At 41.6% G+C, this 19,804-nt stretch overlaps 1 protein-coding gene across 4 annotated transcripts in view; it reads right to left on the bottom strand.

The window, feature by feature from the left end:
• Window positions 1-16,467, bottom strand: part of LOC115409219 (uncharacterized) — a 38,958-nt gene extending 22,491 nt beyond the window's left edge. For 2 of the 4 annotated variants that reach the window (XR_003933917.1, XM_030120282.1), the window contains exons 1-28: window positions 16,386-16,467; window positions 12,275-12,337; window positions 12,084-12,108; window positions 11,963-11,980; window positions 11,707-11,763; window positions 11,402-11,541; window positions 11,187-11,291; window positions 10,817-10,874; window positions 10,682-10,729; window positions 10,494-10,562; window positions 9,218-9,357; window positions 8,890-9,012; window positions 8,738-8,795; window positions 8,560-8,628; window positions 8,238-8,299; window positions 2,992-3,060; window positions 2,885-2,909; window positions 2,776-2,802; window positions 2,523-2,588; window positions 2,296-2,435; window positions 2,020-2,148; window positions 1,807-1,864; window positions 1,502-1,546; window positions 1,359-1,415; window positions 1,128-1,273; window positions 363-467; window positions 226-274; window positions 46-126 (exon numbers count right to left, since the gene is read on the bottom strand). Coding sequence is in view for 3 of the 4 variants with exons in the window: in XM_030120282.1 (XP_029976142.1) it covers window positions 46-126; window positions 226-274; window positions 363-467; window positions 1,128-1,273; window positions 1,359-1,415; window positions 1,502-1,546; window positions 1,807-1,864; window positions 2,020-2,148; window positions 2,296-2,435; window positions 2,523-2,588; window positions 2,776-2,802; window positions 2,885-2,909; window positions 2,992-3,060; window positions 8,238-8,299; window positions 8,560-8,628; window positions 8,738-8,795; window positions 8,890-9,012; window positions 9,218-9,357; window positions 10,494-10,562; window positions 10,682-10,729; window positions 10,817-10,874; window positions 11,187-11,291; window positions 11,402-11,541; window positions 11,707-11,763; window positions 11,963-11,980; window positions 12,084-12,108; window positions 12,275-12,337; window positions 16,386-16,412 (2,059 nt within the window). In the remaining variant the exon portion in view is untranslated. Of the gene's footprint in view, window positions 1-45; window positions 127-225; window positions 275-362; window positions 468-1,127; window positions 1,274-1,358; window positions 1,416-1,501; window positions 1,659-1,806; window positions 1,865-2,019; window positions 2,149-2,295; window positions 2,436-2,522; window positions 2,589-2,775; window positions 2,803-2,884; window positions 2,910-2,991; window positions 3,061-8,237; window positions 8,300-8,559; window positions 8,629-8,737; window positions 8,796-8,889; window positions 9,013-9,217; window positions 9,358-10,493; window positions 10,563-10,681; window positions 10,730-10,816; window positions 10,875-11,186; window positions 11,292-11,401; window positions 11,542-11,706; window positions 11,764-11,962; window positions 11,981-12,083; window positions 12,109-12,274; window positions 12,338-16,385 lie in introns of those variants that run through there. The other 2 variants (XM_030120283.1, XM_030120284.1) reach the window with 2 other exon arrangements.
• Window positions 16,468-19,804: the final 3,337 nt, after the last annotated feature.

The following is a 19,804-nucleotide window of genomic DNA, read 5'->3' on the forward strand; positions in this document are numbered from 1 at the left end:
GTTCCTAAGAAGTATTGCTCAATTCAGTCGTTTGATTTAACTTACGCAGCCTTCTTTTTGACGTTATTGAAGGTTCAACCACTACGCTCTGGTCCCGCTTCTTTCCAGATCTCAGAATCCCCAACGCTGCAAAAAAAAAATAAAAAAAATACAGCAATGAGGGGGAGTGATGCTAACATCTTAGCTACTCTATAGAGAAACATTTGTTACAGCACATATACTTACTTTTCTCATAGGTGTATGTATCGATCACGGGGCGTGCCAAATTCACCGTCTTTAAAAGGCAGAAAACAATAAATGTATGGCTAAAGAGGGGTGCTACATGGAGGAGATGCAAACAGCCAGCGTGTGATTTACAGCACCTGTGGCAGATTTACAAGATGAAGGGTCTGAGCCTGTCGCGCAAAGTCTAACAAGGTCTCTGTGTTGATACTGCTGGAGCTGAGTGAGCCTGGGTGGAATTTATTCTACACACAAGATAGAAAGCATGACGCATCACTGACAACATGTTTTCATTATCTCACACATTTTCAAAACAGTTTTAACTCTTTAAAGCACGAATGTAAGCAGACATAACAATAGAAGTGACTCTTTCACTTTTCACAACTCATTTTTATGACCATCCAGTTATCCATATAGATATTTACAAAGACATCCGTCACTACATTACCAAAAATAAAGATTAGGAAAACATCAAAGAAGAACCCACAAATAAGTCTGAGCAATCTACTTCACCCAAAAATCAAATATCCTATGCATACAAAACTTTATCAATAGATATGTCTGACAACACACTGCATATTAAACATCAATAAAATTAAATACAAGAGTGGAAGGGAAAACTTGGTAAACTATATAACACACTATATAAATACAGCTTGTCACACAGGGATTGGAAGTCAGCTCTGCAAAGAGTCTGACTGGATCTTTAGGACACCTCTAATAGATTCAACATTTCAAAACAACTCTTCCAAGAAGTAGAGGAATTGTGGCATGACTGCTGATCATACACAAACATGTTGGAATTTCCCAAAAAAAAAAAAAAGATGTTTTGGAAAAACAAAAAGGCCTGGAAGAAGAGCAACGTCTGAACCCTACTTACTGTCATATATAAAAGAAATGCTCACCAGAAATGTGGTAACGTGCTGCAGACAGAACAAGTGGTTGTCCGACTCTTCTTCGCTGAGCTTTCTTTTACACAGCAAACACAGGGAGGCCTTGTACTGCTGTGGATCTTTGGTTTTCGCATCGTAAAAGACCAGGAATTGCTGCCCTACAATGAAGTGGTAAACAAAGTCAACAACTGGGAGCTGGAGAGGATCACTGCTGGACCGTTTCGAGATTTCAGTTGTACTAACCGAGCAGCGGGAAGTTATTTTTAGCGTGGCGTTCATGGCTTGTTTTTAATACCGGAACTGCATCAAAAACACAAGAGACACACAATTTAAATGAGAGCAATAATAATCAAGTATGTTTATAAATTGATGACCGCGTAACTAACCTCCATTCAACAGGGAAAAGTTGTCACCTTGAAGCATTTCCACAACTGAAGCGCATACAAAAATATATATATATATATCAGCCATCACTTCAAATTGTTGCTTCTGAAATTCAGGTTTTCTTCTTGAGTTTGGAACAAAATCAATATGAGAAAACCTTGAAGGCACAAAAGAAGTTAAACTACCAGAACGATGAAAAACATAATCTAAAACAAGGTTTTGGTCAAAGGGCAAAGGTGCAAATTAAATGTTTTGTCTGTGTCCTCTTCACTTGCAATGAATCACTCCATGTGAAATCAGCTCTTACCTTCGGAATAGTTCTTCGTCGTGATGCTCAGAAAAGCCCGCTGCGGTAGATCAAGAACCTGGGAGATAAAAGCCGGTTTACTCAACTGTGCATCAAACTTCCAGCGGTATCACAAGGTGTTAGAAACTGAATTTCAAGAAGTGTTAACTCCGTACAGTTTGAAGACAGTGAATCGACTGAATTTTTAAATGATTTATTAAATAGGCATTTTACCTTTATGGAAATCTTCAGTGATCCTGTTGGTTTCTCCTTTTCCCAAACTTTGGCCTTCAGCCCAGCCAAGTCCAAGTCCAGAGGAGGCGTCCATGCGAAAGGCAGTGCCTCGAGGTCCTGGTAGTGGCCCTGCAAGGACATAAAGCTCGTCACTGGAATGACACGTGTGAAGATTCTACATCAAAATACCATCAGATAAAAAAAAAAATAAATAAATGAATAAAAATCAGTAGATCAAGAGATACAGCGATTAGGTGAGAATTAAACACGTGTTACCAGAGTGCGCAAGAGATGCTTTTGAGAGGTGAAGTGTTCCTCGATCAAGGGGCCACGGAAACACTTCTCACATGCGAGGCAGATGTACACAGCGTCACACTTGACCTCAGTGGTGATGCAGGACACAACCATGGGTATACCTGAGCAGACAAGCACACACAAAAGAAATTAAGTTTCTTTGCCCGCCTGTTTCATATCGGACAAACGTACCAAGAAAATAACCTCACCAACAACTGGCTCATTCTTTTGTATACACTTAGTAATGTAGGTGTATATACCCAGGTTGAATGAGGCTGAAAGAAAGAAAAAAGCAGGAGTTCAACAGATTGAATTTGTTCCGATGCAGTGGTTAATCAGTATATCTGCCAAAACCTGTTTCGACGGACACTGTCAAGCAAATTTATAACATAATAATCAATAATAAATTATTTGATCAGTGCTCAAACCAAAACCTAACCACGCGAAGCAAGGAAACGGTACCTATGTGCTGAGAGTCAACGTGTGCAGCTGCAAGAAAAGAGGAAATATTATTTTCAAAAAAACTTCCAATAGTAGGAAAAATGAAGAAAAATCATTTTTAAACACATACAAACATCCAAGGCTTTCGCCACACCCTGTGGGAGAACAATGGAAACAAAATTAATACAATTAATGACGGACATCTTAGAAAGGCTTTCTCTTGAAAGGGAAACGTACCTCCTTGTGACTTTTTTTGCGCAAATGTGCGATAAAGAAACTCATGTTGCTACATTCTGTATTGCAGACCTGCAGGTAAGAGACAAGCTAGAATTAGCACAATACGAGTTCATGCATTAACCTACGAGTGAATTTATGACTTATATTAGCAACAGAATGAATAATTATGGAGCCAGTTAATGCAAGAAAATTTTCCTGAGATGCATCAGAGCGCCAACCTAAATGACCACAGAAATCTGTTCGCTTGGAGCGATCAGACAAGTCCAATAAAAACCAATCCTGGCTTCCGTTTCTTTTAGTCCATTATTGGATTTCTCAGTATGCAAGTAGTGATTGAGACTTGGGGCTCTAACTTGGTAGACTGCGCCGAGTCCGCCCGCTGTCAGCCGAGCGTAAAGTTCGCCGTCGGCGGATAAAGTCAACAGGGCGTGTCCAGAAAAATTGCCCTAATTTCGTGAACCAGGCGCAGTCACGCCTCCATCCCGCCCACTGGCGCAGGTGGCGCAAGAGGGAGGAGAGAAAGTGGGTTTAACCTAGCCGAGCGTAATTTGACCAATCAAATGAACACCTCTCCTTTTTGTCAAATGCACTGCAGCGAAGGACACTGCTACATTAACATGATGAAATACATTTTATTTCCTGGCCTCAATACTAAACCATAGTGAAGCAACAATGTATATGACTGTATTTTAAAATAATAATCTCTTGAAGAGCTTGGGGAGCCAGACAAATGAAATAAAAATGCAGACACCCTGCATTTACAGGCTCATACTTCTTTCAGAGTGCAGACCGGCTCCGCCGAGGTCTTTACATACAGTGCGCGCTTTTACCCACACTATTCATTCACAAAGAAAGACAAGGCAAACTGACAGGTGCATGGCTGTAGCAAATGCATCGTGACAAGATGCAAGATCAATAAAACACACTAAGATCCTTCCCAAGACTGTCCGAATCATGTTTTGGTCCGATGGTGTGAAATAACTTCTGACATCGTACGGGTTTCCTCCTCAAAATCACAGGTAGAAATGATGATTCACCTGCTTTTTACGCTGTTCAACGCATGCATATGCAGCCGTGCGGGATCCACATAGTTCTGCACCCGAAATATGTTCATTTTATTTTTTTAATCAGATCAGTCAACTGAATGAAGCCGCTGTCATTGCGTGGAGTGTGTTGGTCAGCTCTAGTGACAAACGGACTGATTCTCCATATGAAGGATTTCTTTTAAGTCGGTTCAAAATGACCTGAGAGATCTTCCGAGCACAAAATAGAGACTGTTCATGCATGAATGAGGAGAGCAAAGCGGAGAGTCCCTCATTTTCGACTCATTCATGATGACAGAGTTGGTGTCACAGCTCTATATTGACAACATATCCTGCTCTGGGCCCGGCCGAATTGTGCATTGACCCTCTTGAAACCATTTTCGCGTGTGGTTTGTTTTTCTTTTCTCTTTTTTTTTTTTTTTGTTGGTTCTTTGCCTGAGGAAGATCGACAGCGGTGGAAACCTAGCGCGAAAATAAGATAAACAAAATATTAAGTCAAGAGGCTCAGCAAACCTTTTAATGCCTGATGTCTGCTTTATTGATGCCTCAAATCAGGTTTTAAAATTTAACTTTTTACAGTGCGCATTTGCGCAGCGTCACCTCTCACTGACACTCCGCGCACTCGTTTCCCTGATAAACACACACACACACCAACACACATAAAAAAAGTTGTATTATTAACCGTCAATAATAATCAAGAACATTTTAAAATTAATAAAATAAGTCTCCCCGGCTGCGCACCAGGACGTACACCTTCCCACACCGTCCCGTCCTCACCCTGCTCATTTGATTCTGGGACTGCAGGCTCCACAGGACAAAGGAAAATATGTTCGTTCTAAAATTAATTTTTGGAAACAAAAAATACATGGTTTGCTGTACTTTGATGGAGGATATAATATTTTACCTGAATCTGTAATTGGCACCTCTAGAGACGCTGCAGTGCTCCTGCTGTCAACTACCATGTTCACTGTTGTGTTAAATTTTATTACATTAGTTTATTTTTTTACACCATTTTATGTTATAATTATTTAGTTGTAAACTGACAGTAGCCTACAGTAATTCTCTATACCTGGAGGTGACGCGTGAGCGCTCCCATGCGCCCCTGCAGGTTTTTTGCTGGACTGTACAGCAGCCGGAGGTCGATCGGGCATTTTTGGGGCAGCAGGATTAAAATTTTTTTCGCTGTTTGGCCCGTGGCTGTTCTGACTCTGATTTAGAACTTTCCTCCTCTTCACTTCAGTAAAGATCGCTGATGTCCGACACGTCTCCGCCATCCGATTCCCCCTCACTGACCTCCTGTATCATTGCTAAAGCTTCTTCCACCTTATATCTCTTATTTATGCCCGTTTTTATTGTCTTTCTTTTGGGATTTGGTTGATATTTTTGGCCATCTGTCTGATTGTCTGCTGTCAGAGCTAGCTCCCTGTTCAGATGCGCGCATGAACCAAAACAAACCAATAGCAGGAAAAAAAAAAAGCCCCGTGAAGTGCGTCTTTTTTTATCAGCGGTCTGTGAGACGCTGTTGGCCTTTGGAGGTATAAATGCTTTGTAATATTATTTGTGTCATTGTTCGGACCTTATTTGCTTCAGAAAAACATACAAGACACATTTTTAGGAAAAGTCAAAGAATTAGAGGACAGGGGAATTATTTTTAACAGATTTATTTGAATTTCAAAAACCCAAACGGTCTGTCAGACCATCTTGGCTGTTCGAGAGTTAAAGAAGATAATAAAAACAATTATGTGCTTCATGAGTGATTCTGTGCATCTTTCATGACACTGACAAGCTGTCAGTGTCATCAGATCCTCCTCCCCAGCCTGCTCACACCTTCTGCACTAAACTCTCACTGGCCCAGCTGATTCTGTCGACCCCTCCCCCTGGTGCGCCGCCACGCCCATCTCGGCGCAAGTGCAGCGGACCAGCCAGACACCCTCTTCTGCGTCTGTCGAAAATAGGAATGCGCTGCCTCCGCCGCTGATCAATGGCCAAATTGCGCCGTCAAATTAGAGCCTTTGTTGTTTTTGTTAAATATCTGAACGCAGCGACACCTAAAGTCTTGAAATTAGTCGTCTTCCGAGTCACAATGGTCACGTTTACATGGGCCCCGTATAATCGGATTGTAAGGTGAAGCAGATTGTAAACGTGTCATACAAACACCCTAGTGGATCCGCTTCACTCGGACCCGATTGTACTTCAGATCCAATTGTACGAGGTGGTCTACACCGATCGATAATCCGCCTCCGTGTCTCCTATAAACGCCCGACAGCGGAGCGGATTGAACGGGGGATTATTCGTTTCGTGCATGTGTTCCAAGTGTTCTCCTTTCTGCTGGTGTCTTTATTAAAAGGATTACTGGTGTCAGAGAGTATTTTGTGCTCTTGTTCCTCCAGGATCAGTTTCTCTTCGTCATGCTTGCTCTGGAGTTTAAAACACTTCCACTACTCCTTTGTTTTGCGACGCCACAGCGTGTTCAGGTTTCAAAATAAAACACTCCTCCATGAAAGTGTATATTTATGCTTTTATTTACATGTAAAAACTTCAATAGTAATCTATATAGATACTTATATAAATATGCCTAGGAATATAAAAAAAAGCCAACTTCTGTAGTAATTTGTTTTAATAAAACGGATGTTGCACTCTTTTGGTTTCCTGTTGGTGCTTTGACATGATGGGAAATTGACTCCGGCTCCGCTGCGCGCCTCTGGCAAAAATAGACCTGGACCGAAGTTGTGCGGAGAGCCCTCCGCAGTACGACGGCGGGCGGACACTCGACGCAGCACTCGCACAGGCAGTGGGCGCGCTCTGCCCGCAACTTGACTTCAATGGGTGCGTAATTGCTGAGGAGTGCTGCGAACTGCGCGGCGCAGCACAGCGCAGCGGAGCCGTTTCGCAGTATGTGGGCGCTGGGCGCTGGCCCCAAGACTCCAAACTTACACATTTACTGTAATTGTAGATAACCGACGTTCGCTACAATGGCAAAAAGTTTCAGTTTTTCAACAACTGTTGGTCACAAGTTAGCACGGACACCAGTTAATTCGAAACATCGGCCTGCGGAGCGGTACCCCGGCTGGGGAAGCGCTCGCTCCTTGAGCAGCGTATCATGGAGATGTTGGAACATTTTTTGAGCAGATATACAGCAGATAAAAACACTCTGCTCGGCGCCGAGGACTGCTGGCCGCAAAGCTAAAGACCTGAAAGTTCCGTGAGAGACTTTGCGCATGTCACAGGAAGGTACAACCCACTTCACCCAGGGCTCTATGCGTTTAACACCATTGCTTTCAATCGGATTGAAAAAACACCCACGTAAACTGGGCCAATGTGACAAACTCTTCTCCATTTTGTACAATGACTACAGGAAAAGACTGGATCTGTAAAGAACTGCCATCAGTAGCCTAGATTCTTCCTGCACATTTGTTGATTGGGAGGACAAACGGCGACAGACTGAGTTCACATTCATTGTGCTATCATGCGCCATCGCTTCGTGTAATGTTTCACCCAAATGAGGACACAGTCATCCATGGCGGATCGCAGAACCAAAGAGAAGTAGATTTACTGCAGGTCATCCACTCCTGAGTTCACCTCTGACACTAGCTGGGCGTGTCGTGTCATTAGTTAAGGCATTATCGTTCTGACTCCATCTGGTAATCTTGTTGAGGGCCTGTCTGTAAAACCTGTTCGGGACCCCAAGATCTGTCCCTTGACCAAAGTCTCCCTCAAGCCATCCTGTTTGCCCTTAAATTGAACCTTTGCAGTTAAATCTCATTGTGCTTCCTTCACTGGCAGACAGGGCTGACGGTGTTTACATTGCAATTCGAGTGTGCATTCCTTCAATGCCCACTGACACACGCTTCCTTCCTCTGAGGCGCCATTTGGCTCAGTGACTGTTAAGTTTAACCATGCTGCAATCAGATGAGCATAAATGTCGTCTGGCCTCGGTTACGAGGAGTCCAGCATCCCATGACATTCGAACAGCTCACACAGGTTTGTGCTGATTCTTTGTATGAAAGTACATCATTGAAAGAAACTTTTATTATCAATATTATATTAATAAGACAATATCTGATCTACTGTACAGCAGGGTGGGGGCATAACAAAATCCTCTGTGCATTAGAGACATATTCTCAATGCTTTCCACGACACAGGCACCTTCAGGTAAAACAATAAAAGCAACAGTGTGCTGAAAAAGAAACTAAAAGTCATTACCTGACAGGATATTTTGAAGATCGAGGGAAAGGACGAGGGGCAGGATGAAGGTGAACGGGGCTCTACGGAGACAAGCAGTCATGTCATGGCTCTTAAAAATTAAGTTTTAAAAGTTTTAACAGCATTAAAATATATTTGAGTTTCAATGTTATAAAAACAAACAAAAAAAAAAAAGAGCACATTAGACGTGAAAATACAAAGCTGATTTCATGCGTTAAATTCAGGAACAACTCTGAAGACAAAAAAAAAAAATGGATGAATTTAAAAAAAAATAAAAATAAATGTATTCAGAAAAAAAAATGGTCTAAATGTAATACTTTACCAAGCTTTCTTCCAGGTTCAATGTTCGTTTCCAAGCTGCACTTCTGGATCAATTCCAGCTTCTTTAAAGCTGAAAATAAAAAAAACCATGGGTTCGTAAAACCGCAAATATGGATTAATTATGACTGAGAGAATAAAACGATCATACAAATTAACGCAGTAAAAAGTCAAACACCAACCTTCTGAGTAACACAAGGAATTCACAGACTTGAAATCAGCAGGCTCCAGACTCACATGCTACGGAAGAAAAGAAAAATCATACATTTTCACATCAACGCAAATTTAAAAACATCCGATTTGGAAAAAATCCAGAACCATAAACTGTGATTACCCTCATCTGTGTGGATCCTTGAATTTCCTCTGCCTGTTTTGCCAGGTTGAGCATCGTGGAGGTAAAGGAGTTGTCCTCCTTGTAGCTCGCCTTTGACAAGAGTGTGGAGGGATGCCACTCCTCCTGCACCAAGAAAGAAGAAAGACACTGGATTGTGGGTTTTACAGTACGTTATTCATTAACACTGTGCCCGTGTTATTCATTAACACTCTGGTCTATCCACACTCGTTGATAAACCAGTATTACTCATTAAAAGAGTAAGAAGCTTCTTTTAATTAGAATGTGGGGTAACAGTCATCACCAACATTATCTCTGATGTTGTACTTACAAAATAGCGAAAGACGTGGTCAAAGCTGAGGATGTGCTTCATGATCATGTGTGCAGCTACTGTGAGGTGGCAGAGGGTGCAGAGGTAGGATCTCTCATTACTCCGGCCCACGCAAACGCATTCAACAATGTGCTGCAGGCCTGTGGGAAGGAAGGGGGGGGGAGGGGACACAGACACAGCAGCTGAAAAACAACTAAAAGTGAAACAAACTGTGCTTCAGAAACATTTTCTGAACACGTACGGTTTGAATTTATCTGAACACCGTACTGGCCTGAATATAAGACGATATTTTTTTCCCAGAAATGGTATTCTCAAAAATGGGGTGGTGCTATAATCGAGGACGAGATGGAGCCAAAGTCCCGGTGACCTGTACTGCCTCTGCTTGCATGCAGTGGCTCAGCCGCCCCGTCAGGGGGAGCTAGTGAGTTGGACAGAGTGTCAGCCTACAGCAGTGTGCGAAGAAGACTGAGCAAGTGTGGCTGGTGTTTGTTTTTCTAAGGTTCATTTCAAACAGTGCATCGAAAATATCTGCCTGTAAGTACTCGAATATACTTAGTTGATGTTCAGGATAGAGGTGAAATTGATACTTGTGAGTTTGTCAGTTTGTTTTGAAGTTTCAACGCAGATGCTAATTCCATTAGCATGTTAATGGCGTTTCCATTAATAGTTAGCATCGAGCTCGCGGCTTTGATTTTAAATACTGACTTGTTTTGTTTTTAGACAGTGATGTGTGTTGTGATACATCTTGTGTATTTGTTCACTTATATGTATATCTGGTTTGTTTCAGTTTTATAGTGCCTTCAGGAGAAAGTAATAAATGCTCAGACCAGCTGAAATCTCATGCTTTCTTCCTGAAGAACTGTTCTCTACATGCCAAACTGAATCCAACATTCATGGAGGGCTGAATTATTCATGTTCATGAAGTTGAATAGAACTTCAACTTGATGGTTATAAAGTTATTTAAATCATTAATGCAGTTATTGAACCTTTGAGGCTACTTAATTGTTGCTTATTTTGAGAAAGAGAATATATTTTTTAATACTGCAGTAATATTTTTTTAATCTTAAATCAAGTGAAATGTTATCACTGTTGTGAGTTTAGAACAATTGTACAATAAAAAGTTATTTTACGAGTAATCTTATTGTCTTCAACATATTTTTATTTTTACAAAATATTTGAAAAATAGAATCATTATAAGACTCTGAATCTTATAATCAGAGTCGTCTTATATTCGGGCCAATACGGTAATTGTTTTTTGTGCAGTAGATTTATTCACCGAGCAGTGGATTCTTCCTCTTGGAGTCGTTTTGGTAACTTTTGACGAGGTCAGGGTTTGGCAAAGCAGCTACAGGGAAACAGACACAATATCGTCACGTTTTTGTCTCAGCACATCTTCGTGAATCACTGTTCTGTAGTTTTATGTCACATACAGGTTAAAAAAAACGTCAGAAAATGTGAACGAACCTTGAAGACATTGGTAAAGTTTTTCATTTTCACTTAGCGTGAGCATCACTGTAGAGAAGAACACAATTCAACAGTTTAACATAATTCATTAATTTAGTCTTTAATCCTACACATAGAAATCTTCCAATCACATACCTCCAGAATACAAACTGGACTTCAACACAGTGAGCACCTTTTGGGGTAATTGCAACATCTGCCAACAGAATTATCCACATCCAAGTAAGAACACTCCCAACATCAACGTAAATCTGCTAATAAAAGATCGAGGGTGAGCATCACCGTCACCTCTAGATTTCATTTTGAAATACAGCAGCAAGGCTGCAGTGGCTTGCAAAAGCAGTCAAACTTTTCCACGTTTCAAAAACTAAATGTAAATGCATTTTATGGAGAATTTGTGCGATGGACCAACGCAGCGTGCTGGATAATTGACCCCAGCACACACTGCACATCCTCAAGTCAATCAAGTCACAACGGGTTAATATTCGAATGCAGTCTGCGTACCGACCTGAAGCTCTCCACTTTTTCTCATACATTCTGAAGACAAAGGTGGGGCCTTGTTTCTCCCCACTGGCATCCAAGAGAATATCAGTGCATTTGGCATTGCAATGCTCTACAGGAAAAAAAAAGAAAAAGAAAAAAAATCATGACTGAAATTATAATTGTGAAGTCAACACCAGTTCTCCCCCACCCACCCACTCCTCTTATGACAGCAACACTCACAAGATAGTTTGTAACATGGTCCTCAGAACGGAGATGGCCTAAAATGCCCTCAAGTGGACATTTTAAGCGACAGACGTGGCAAAGGTAAAAACAGCCGCTCACGTCGGCGGCACCAAAAACCAGCGTCAGGTAAGACAAACCTGGACGGAAAGGGCAAATAAAAACAATTATTAGGTATATCACGAATCCCTGCAGCAGATCGTCCCAAAGCTGGACACACTTTCAAAAGTCAGCTAAATAAACAGAATAAATGCGCTGAAATAAAATAAATAGAAAATATTCAAAGTTAAGTGTAAAATACTCACCAACAAAATCTGCTTTACTGCGTTTTGAATTCTTAAAAACAATGTAGGGAAGGTAATCTGGAGCAAAAGCATGACAGAGGAAACAAAGTCAGCACAGCTCGCTGTAACTTCATCTTTATCTACAAGTGAGCAGCTACTGTTATTTACATATCAATGCAGACTTATCTTATTCTTTGAACTACTTCATGATAAAGAGGCCTTGATAAGTTTTAAGCGGAGCATGATATACGTAAGGATTGAATGATGACAAGCTTACCAGACATGACGACATTATCTGAGAAGAAGAAAAATGCAAAAGCAAACCAGGGAATTCTGAGTTAGTATGTTGCTCAGTGCACAAATTGAACACACATCTACAAACAAATAGCATTCGTTACCATTCTGGAAGATTTCTTTTATTTTCTGCGGGTAAAAATAGAGGAAAGGTGAATTAATTTCATCGGTCATGAAAAATTCTGCATGGGTCAAAATACGAGACAACAAGTTGCCAAATAAAATGAAAAGCAGTACCTAGTAAAACTGTTCACCACAACACACAGTGCGATATGTACATGTTTCAAACACTCACCGCTCTATGTGACTGCACATGTGACTTGAATGAGTACACCGAGTTGAAGGAGGCGAGGCAGACCTACGAGAAGACGACGCGCATCAGTCATGCAGACACTGGTAAGAAGATAAGGTATGAAACAGTGAAGCATGAAGGCCCGGTTTACATGACGAATGCCAACAGCAGAAATCAGTATATCAGCCAAGGACGATCAAGTGAGCAGCCTTGAGGGGGGAAACAGGACTTCCTCCAAGACTGCAAAAACCACCATATTAGGGTTGAACGATAGGGGTGGGACGAGACACAAATTCCACGAGATGAGATGTCTCACGAGATCGAGACGAGATGAGACGAGACGGCGGGGGGCGGGGTTTGGGTGGTTGGTGCTGGGCTGTGGGGAGCGGTGGCGGTGCGGTACTTGCATGCAGCGTCGGAGCGGCGCAGAGCAGTGCTCACACGGAACATGGAGCGTCGGGGCGCCCTCCCCTGTACACTGCGCCCGAGGCGGCTGCCTAGTTCGCCTGTTCCCATTCAAAACCGCGGCGCACAGACGACGCCATGACTGCATTTGCACTTCATGCCACTAGGTGTGCCATTTGCATGTTCAACCTTATTTTACACAGAAACCACAGAGGAAGAAGGGCGCTGCAGGCTGTCTCTGCATGTTGTGAGAAAAAAAAAAAGTGTGAGCCGAACATGCGCAGAACAGTATTTAATGTGCCTTTCAACCGGGATATTCCTCTCTTTCTCCCTGTCTCTCTCTCTCACATACACAAACGCACGCGCGCACGGAATTCCTTGCAGAGGACATGTTGCTGTTCTACATCTTTTATAAATCCGCTTAGGCTATAAGACCGTCACCAAGCAGTTTGATGTTACTGTAATGAAAGTTGCACATATTATTCAGAAATTCAAGATTCAAGGGACTGTAGCCAACCTTCCTGGACGTGGCCGAAGGAGGAAAATTGATGACAAATTAAAGAGACGGATCATAAGAATGGTAACAACGTGAAAAACAAATCATAAAAAAGCCAGACTGGAATTTGCCAAACTACATGTCGACAAGCCACAAAGCTTCTGGGAGAATGTTCTATTGACAGCTGAGACAAAAATGGAAGTTTTTGCCAAGGCACATTAGCTCTATGTTCACAGAAGGAAAAATGAAGCATATCAAGAAAAGAACACTGTCTCTACTGTGAAACATGGAGGAGGCTCTGTCATGTTCTGGGGCTGCTTTGCTGCATGTGGCACAGGGTGTCTTGAATCTGTGCAGGGTACAATGAAACCTCAAGACTATAAAGGGATTTTAGAGAGAAATGCGCTGCCAGTGTCAGAAAGCTCGGTCTCAGTCGCAGGTCATGGGTCTTGAAACAAGACAATGACCCAAAACACAGCTAAAAACACCCAAGAATGGCTAAGAGAAAAACACTGGCCTATTCTCAAGTGGCCTTCTATGAGCCCTGACCTAAATCCTATCGAACATCTTTGGAAGGAGCTGAAACACGCCGTCTGGAAAAGGTACCCTTCCAACCTGAGGCAACTGGAGCAGTTTGCTCAAGAGGAGTGGGCCAGAATACCTGCTGAAAGGTGCAGAAGTCTCAGTTACAGTTACAGGAATTGTTTGATCCAAAACAGGATATTGAAACCAATCTTTACCCAGGAAACATATTTAAGTCCTACCCTTTGTCTGCGTGTCATTGGCCAGGTAAGCACAGGGTGCACTCGCGAACAACACCAGCGTATCCAGGAGAGGTGGGAGCCATAATGGCGGATGCAGAGACTAGCGGCTCCAGGAGTGACGCTAAAAACTCAGGTCTTTTTGTTCTTTCAAGTTGTGATTTTTTTTTTTTTTTTTTTTTTTTTTAATAATTGAAGTTATATAAACGGGAGTTTAAAAAACAAAACGGGACAATGAGCAAATGTGACAGTTTGGTTATTTTTAAGCAATTATTTGAATTTACAGGGGAAAAATACACACCGTGATATATACCTTTACCGTGATATGAAATTTCTGATACCGTGATATAAGATTTTGTTCATAGCGCCCAACCCTATCTGTGGTAAAGTTTTGTGTCATCATTCCAGTGTATGTATCACACAGAAGATACTTCACACCGTTTTCAGTTTACAGAGATGTGCCTTTTTAGTTTGTACAATGCATAATTGTGTTATTTTGGATAAAAATAAAACAGTACTGTTGTGCTGGACACTGTATACAGTAAGTTTGGATATTTTGAGAATTATTACACAATTAAAATCCTCTAAAATCTCTGCTTTTTCCTTGATTTATTCCCAGTGATAACCAAGCAAGTCTGTAGACTCAGGATGAACCAACATTTTTTTTTTTTTTTTTTTTTTTAAATCGCAAGCACAATCGCAATATTGTCCAACTAATCGCCAATCGCACCTTTTCCCCAAATCGTGCAGCTCTAAATCTGATGCTGCCTGTTAACTGTAAAGTTGTGTTCGCACAGTTATGTAAAATTGAGAGATGCTTTCCGTCAGTTAACTAGGCATTTCTCTAATTGGCTGTTCATATTTCTCATCTGGAGCCTGTTGAACTGTGTGCCTAAGATAAGAGATTAAGCTGAGATATCTCCGTTGTCCTGGATGAATGAATCCTACTTTTATGCAATACGCTCCTAGTCTGATGTTGAAATGTTGATGGCAGTTTAAATGTAACAATGCTTTGGGCCCATGTGTGTCCGTCTATCACAGTGTGCATTGTTAAGCATTTACAAAATGCAACATATTGATTTCTTAGCCCCCATGCTAAATTAACTGAATGTGTAGAGTGTAAAAAATAGGTGCAGGGGAAGGAGAGCCAGCATGGCAGTTGTTTCGGCTGTGTGCCGAGGGAAGGAAGGTCAGCGTGTCGTCTAAACAAGATTGTGTGCTGTGTGATAAGAGGAGGCCACACTTGGCCCGTGGCACAGTCACCACAACATCAGGAAGCACGTTTTAAAGGAAATGCTGCCCTGAAGCACAGTTAACCCACCCACGCTGCACAGAACAGCTTTATCTTTAAATTGTTGCTGCCCTTTTTTGTTTGGGGTTGGGGTGGTTTGGGTGTGCCACCATTAAAGTGGGTTGAGGTCAGGACCGACCATTCTTCGATAAAACCCCAGAAGGAGAGGTTCTCAGTCGTCTTGGAGAACAAACTTCAGTCCCTAACTGTGGAGGAAAAGACTGTCCCTGGCTGCAGATCATCCTGATGAGTAACAATCATTACTTCGGTCTGAAAAACTCCTGTTACGAACAGTTAAACACACGTGAGGTGTCTTCATGATGTCTTTGCATGTTTCCTCATAGTGCATGTGAACAGCACTGTGAGGAAAACACTTCTCTAATTGAACCAGGAAATGCATTTGTCAATTCAAGGATCAAACACACCTTGTGAGTAGGGCTGGACGATATCGAGAAAAAAAGCTTCTCAATTTAATAATAAAAAACAATAAAACATTGATATCAATTATCCAAAATTTTAAATATTTTCAGTGCCTAATGACCTTGTTTTAATAGAGAACACAAACATCTGTAGGTTAAAGTCAGCTTCCCCTTCAGTCCAGCATCACTCTGGGTTTGTTTGTTTTGTTCTCTCTCATCCTCCTGGAGGAGCCGCGAGCCGCCAGCCGCTAGCTGCTGCCTGCTAACACACCAGAAGCAAAGGAGCAAACTTTTCCTACCATAGTTCAACTCTACCTGGGCTCATGAGCACTCCAGCAGAGTCGCGTCAGCACGGAGAGAAAACGCACAGCGTCCGCGTGGACGCGCTCGCGCCCGCACATCTCCCGGCGTGCAAGCAAAACTCTGCACAACACCAGCAGCAAGTTGCAACGGCGAGTTGGCGAGTTGCCATTGCCTCGATTTGCGCGTGCCGTCACTCCAAAACACACCCACTAATAACATCGTTTTCTCTCTCAAATCTGACGCCTGAAAGTCAAACTTCTCTGCAACGGAAAAGCGCGAACCCTGGGGTCGCGTGAACATGGTAACTTTCTTTCATGACACCGACTGAAACGCGGGTGTCACAGGATCCACGCCAAAACGTGGCCAAAGTTCAAGCGTCAAATCTCTACAATGCAAAGTGTGCGTGTGTGTGTGTGAGTGTGTGTGTGTATACACCGACCTGGCAGCGCAGCCTGATGCTGTTCATGATTCCGCAGTCTTGAAGCGCGCCGCTTCAGAAGGCGTCGTCCTCTCATCTGATGCTGCTGCGGGACACTGGAGGCAGGATGAGGAACCTCCTCCGATGTGCTGCTGCTTGTAGGCGGTGAGGTGAGTGACTCCTCCCGCTCCTCCCATCCTCCTCCCATCCACACACAGACGGAGACGCCTCACCACGTGCCTGCGTGGCGGAGTGGACCTTGCTTCCACGGCACACTGAGGAGTTTGATAAGTCTCACCGTAGAAGTGATCATAAATCGACCAGTTTTCAGCTTCTATTCTAGTTTTTTATAAAAATCAGGCATGGAGGACACACAGACATAAACAGAACGAAATTAACTCATAAACTGTTCAGGCTGAGGTTTTTATTGATAGAATTTGTTTAAGGATGTATATTGTATTTGATTGTTATTGATATGATTGTATGATTCTGATAATCATATTGCATTGTGATATATAGTCACAATTCTAATTAATTTTGTTACATTTTCATTTTATGATCACTTTTATGATTATTATTGCTATTATATTTAAATCATCACAATATTGCTTCTTCCATATTAATTATATTTTATTTTTATTCATACTGATTTTCAACATGATAAAAACCATAAATGGTAAAGCCTCAGATGCAACATTTGTCTCAAAACTATCTGCATATCTACAAACTACTAGAAACTACTAGAACTCTAAAATACTCCTTTGATTGTTTTGTTCTGCCCATGGTGTCTAGCATCATTGTCTCTCATCCAGATTTAGTCTGATGTTCTTCCAGTCTTCTTCTTAGCATCTTCTTTAGTAGAGAGAGTATTACTTTATTAATCTCATGCTGGGAAATTCTGGTGTTGCAACAAAAAACAAAAAATAAATTCTATGCATATAATTTACACAGAAATAAATATATTCTCAACAATAACAATGAAGACTATACAGTGGGGCAAAGAAAGTATTCAGCCACCAACTGTGCAAGTTCTCCCACCTAAAAAGATGAGAGGCCTGTAATTGTCACCATAGAGACAGAATGAGAAAAAAAAATCCAGAAAATCACATTGTCTGATTTTGATTTTTTAAGAATTTATTTGCAAATTATGGTGGAAAGTTACTATTTGGTCAATAACAAAAGTTCATCTCAATACTTTGTTATATACCCTTTGTTGGCAATGAGAGGTCAAACGGCTAGGCCACTGCAGGACCTTGAAATTCTTCCTACAAAGCCACTCCTTTGTTGCCCGGGCGGTTTGTTTTGGATCATCGTCATGCTGAAAGACCCAGCCACGTTTCATCTTCAATGGCCTCGCTGATGGAAGGAGGTTTTCACTCAAAATCTCACGATACTTGGCCCCGTTCACTCATTCCTTTACACAGATCAGTCGTCCTGGTCCCTTTGCAGAAAAACAGCCCAAAGCATGATGTTTCCACCCCCATGCTTCACAGTAGGTATGCTGTTCTTTGAATGCAATTCAGCATTCTTTCTCCTCCAAACACAAGAAGTGGTCTTGTATGTTTTCCATTTTCGAAGAATTGCTCCCACAGTTGATTTCTTCACGCCAAGCTGCTTACTTATTGCAGATTCAGTCTTCCCAGCCTGGTGCAGGTCTACAATTTTGTTTCTGTTGTCCTTTGACAGCTCTTTGGTCTTGGCCATAGTGGAGTTTGGAGTGTGACTGTTTGAGGTTGTGGACAGGTGTCTTTTATACTGATGAGTTCAAACAGGTGTCATTAATACAAGTACATACATGCCCATATACAGATACCCATATATGCATACATACATATACACACATAAACCCATATCCACATATATACACACCCGCACATACATACATATATAGTGGGTACAGTCAAAAGAGTAAAATTAAGGACATGAGAAAGTGTGAGAGAAGATATGAAAAGTATGCTGAGCGGGATAAAGGAAAAATAAGGACTGCTAGGATGATAAATATTATCAGGATAAGGTTACTATCCAGAGAAATGGACCTAAGCAGCACACCGCTGAGTTTCCTCTGTCGGCCAGGTGAGAGTTATTGTACAGAGTGATGGCCTGTGGCAGGAATGACTTTCTGTGTCTGTCCTTGTGACAGCAGAGCTGCAGCAGTCTGTTGGGGAAGGAGCTCCGCCGTCTGTCCAGTGTGTGGTGGAGAGGGTGGTCGGGGTTATCCATAATGGATAACAGTTTGTTCAGTTTCCTCCTCTCCACCACAGCCTCCACACTGACCCACAGTGAGCTGCATTTTCTGTGAAGAACCTGGAGGCAGAGTAAAGGGATTCAATCTGTCCCGTCTGGGTTTATTTCACTACTTAACAACCAGCTCTCTCCATGTTATTCTCTTTGCCAGTGAAAAGTGACTCTAAAGTATCTGGTTTAATTAGAACATCCACAGAAATCCACAAAATTTCAAGCCTTTATTCCTGGAAATGTGTGGCTCATAGATAATGAAAACCTAAAATTCACCATCTCAGAGAATTAGATGAATAAAAAGGATATTTTCAACAGCAACGACAACAAAATGTTAGGAACACACAAAAAACAGCACACCTGGTATTTTTGGGTCATGCCATTTTAATTCAAAAAAACTTAAATGACACAGTTCCCATCAACTCCTAGTACTGTCCTGAATAAAAACACAAAAACAACATACATACATACATGCATATCTCTCTCTCTCTCAGTCAAAAACACACAGACCACACGACAACAGACAAAAAACAAAGAAAGGACAAAAAGTGAGAGACTGAAAAACATTTCAGGACTAGCCTGCCTTTCAGTGTAATGTCAGAGGGTGAATGATGCCCCATGAATCATATTACGATCTGAAATTAGACTTCAAAGAAACAGGGGGGAGAAATAAAAGGTTTCAACTTTTCAAAAAGGCAGCAACTTTGAAAGAAAAGTAACTTCTTTCCATGCGACCATACTGCGGCGAGCAATAGACGCTACTGGAAGACTCTGATGTTTGAGGAAAATAAAGAGCGACACGACATAACAGTGATAAAATAGTCTGTGAAGTCAAAAGAATGTCAAATGCGATTTTGGAGTGAGACTGAAGTTTGTTCTTTTAGGAGTGCTTTTATACCCTTCAAAACTAAAAAAAAAACTTACAGATAAGTAGGCATGAAGAACTTGATGAGCAAAGAGGTAAAACAAAATCAAGTCATTCACTGTCATCAGTCTTCAAATTAGTTTTTTTTTATTCTATCTATTTTAATATATTCATTTTACTATAAAATCTCTCTTTTTCTTCTCAGTCATATTTGGCACTCAGTAAACTGGATTAACTGTCGCTTCAGTTGACAAAGTAGAAAAAAGTACAAACTTGAACTCAGCGTATCCCTCTCCTCACACATGTTTGCATATAAAGCCCGTTCTGTTGCGACCCCCCT

This window comes from Salarias fasciatus, chromosome 22 (genome assembly GCF_902148845.1).
Source record: "Salarias fasciatus chromosome 22, fSalaFa1.1, whole genome shotgun sequence".
Taxonomy (NCBI): domain Eukaryota; kingdom Metazoa; phylum Chordata; class Actinopteri; order Blenniiformes; family Blenniidae; genus Salarias; species Salarias fasciatus.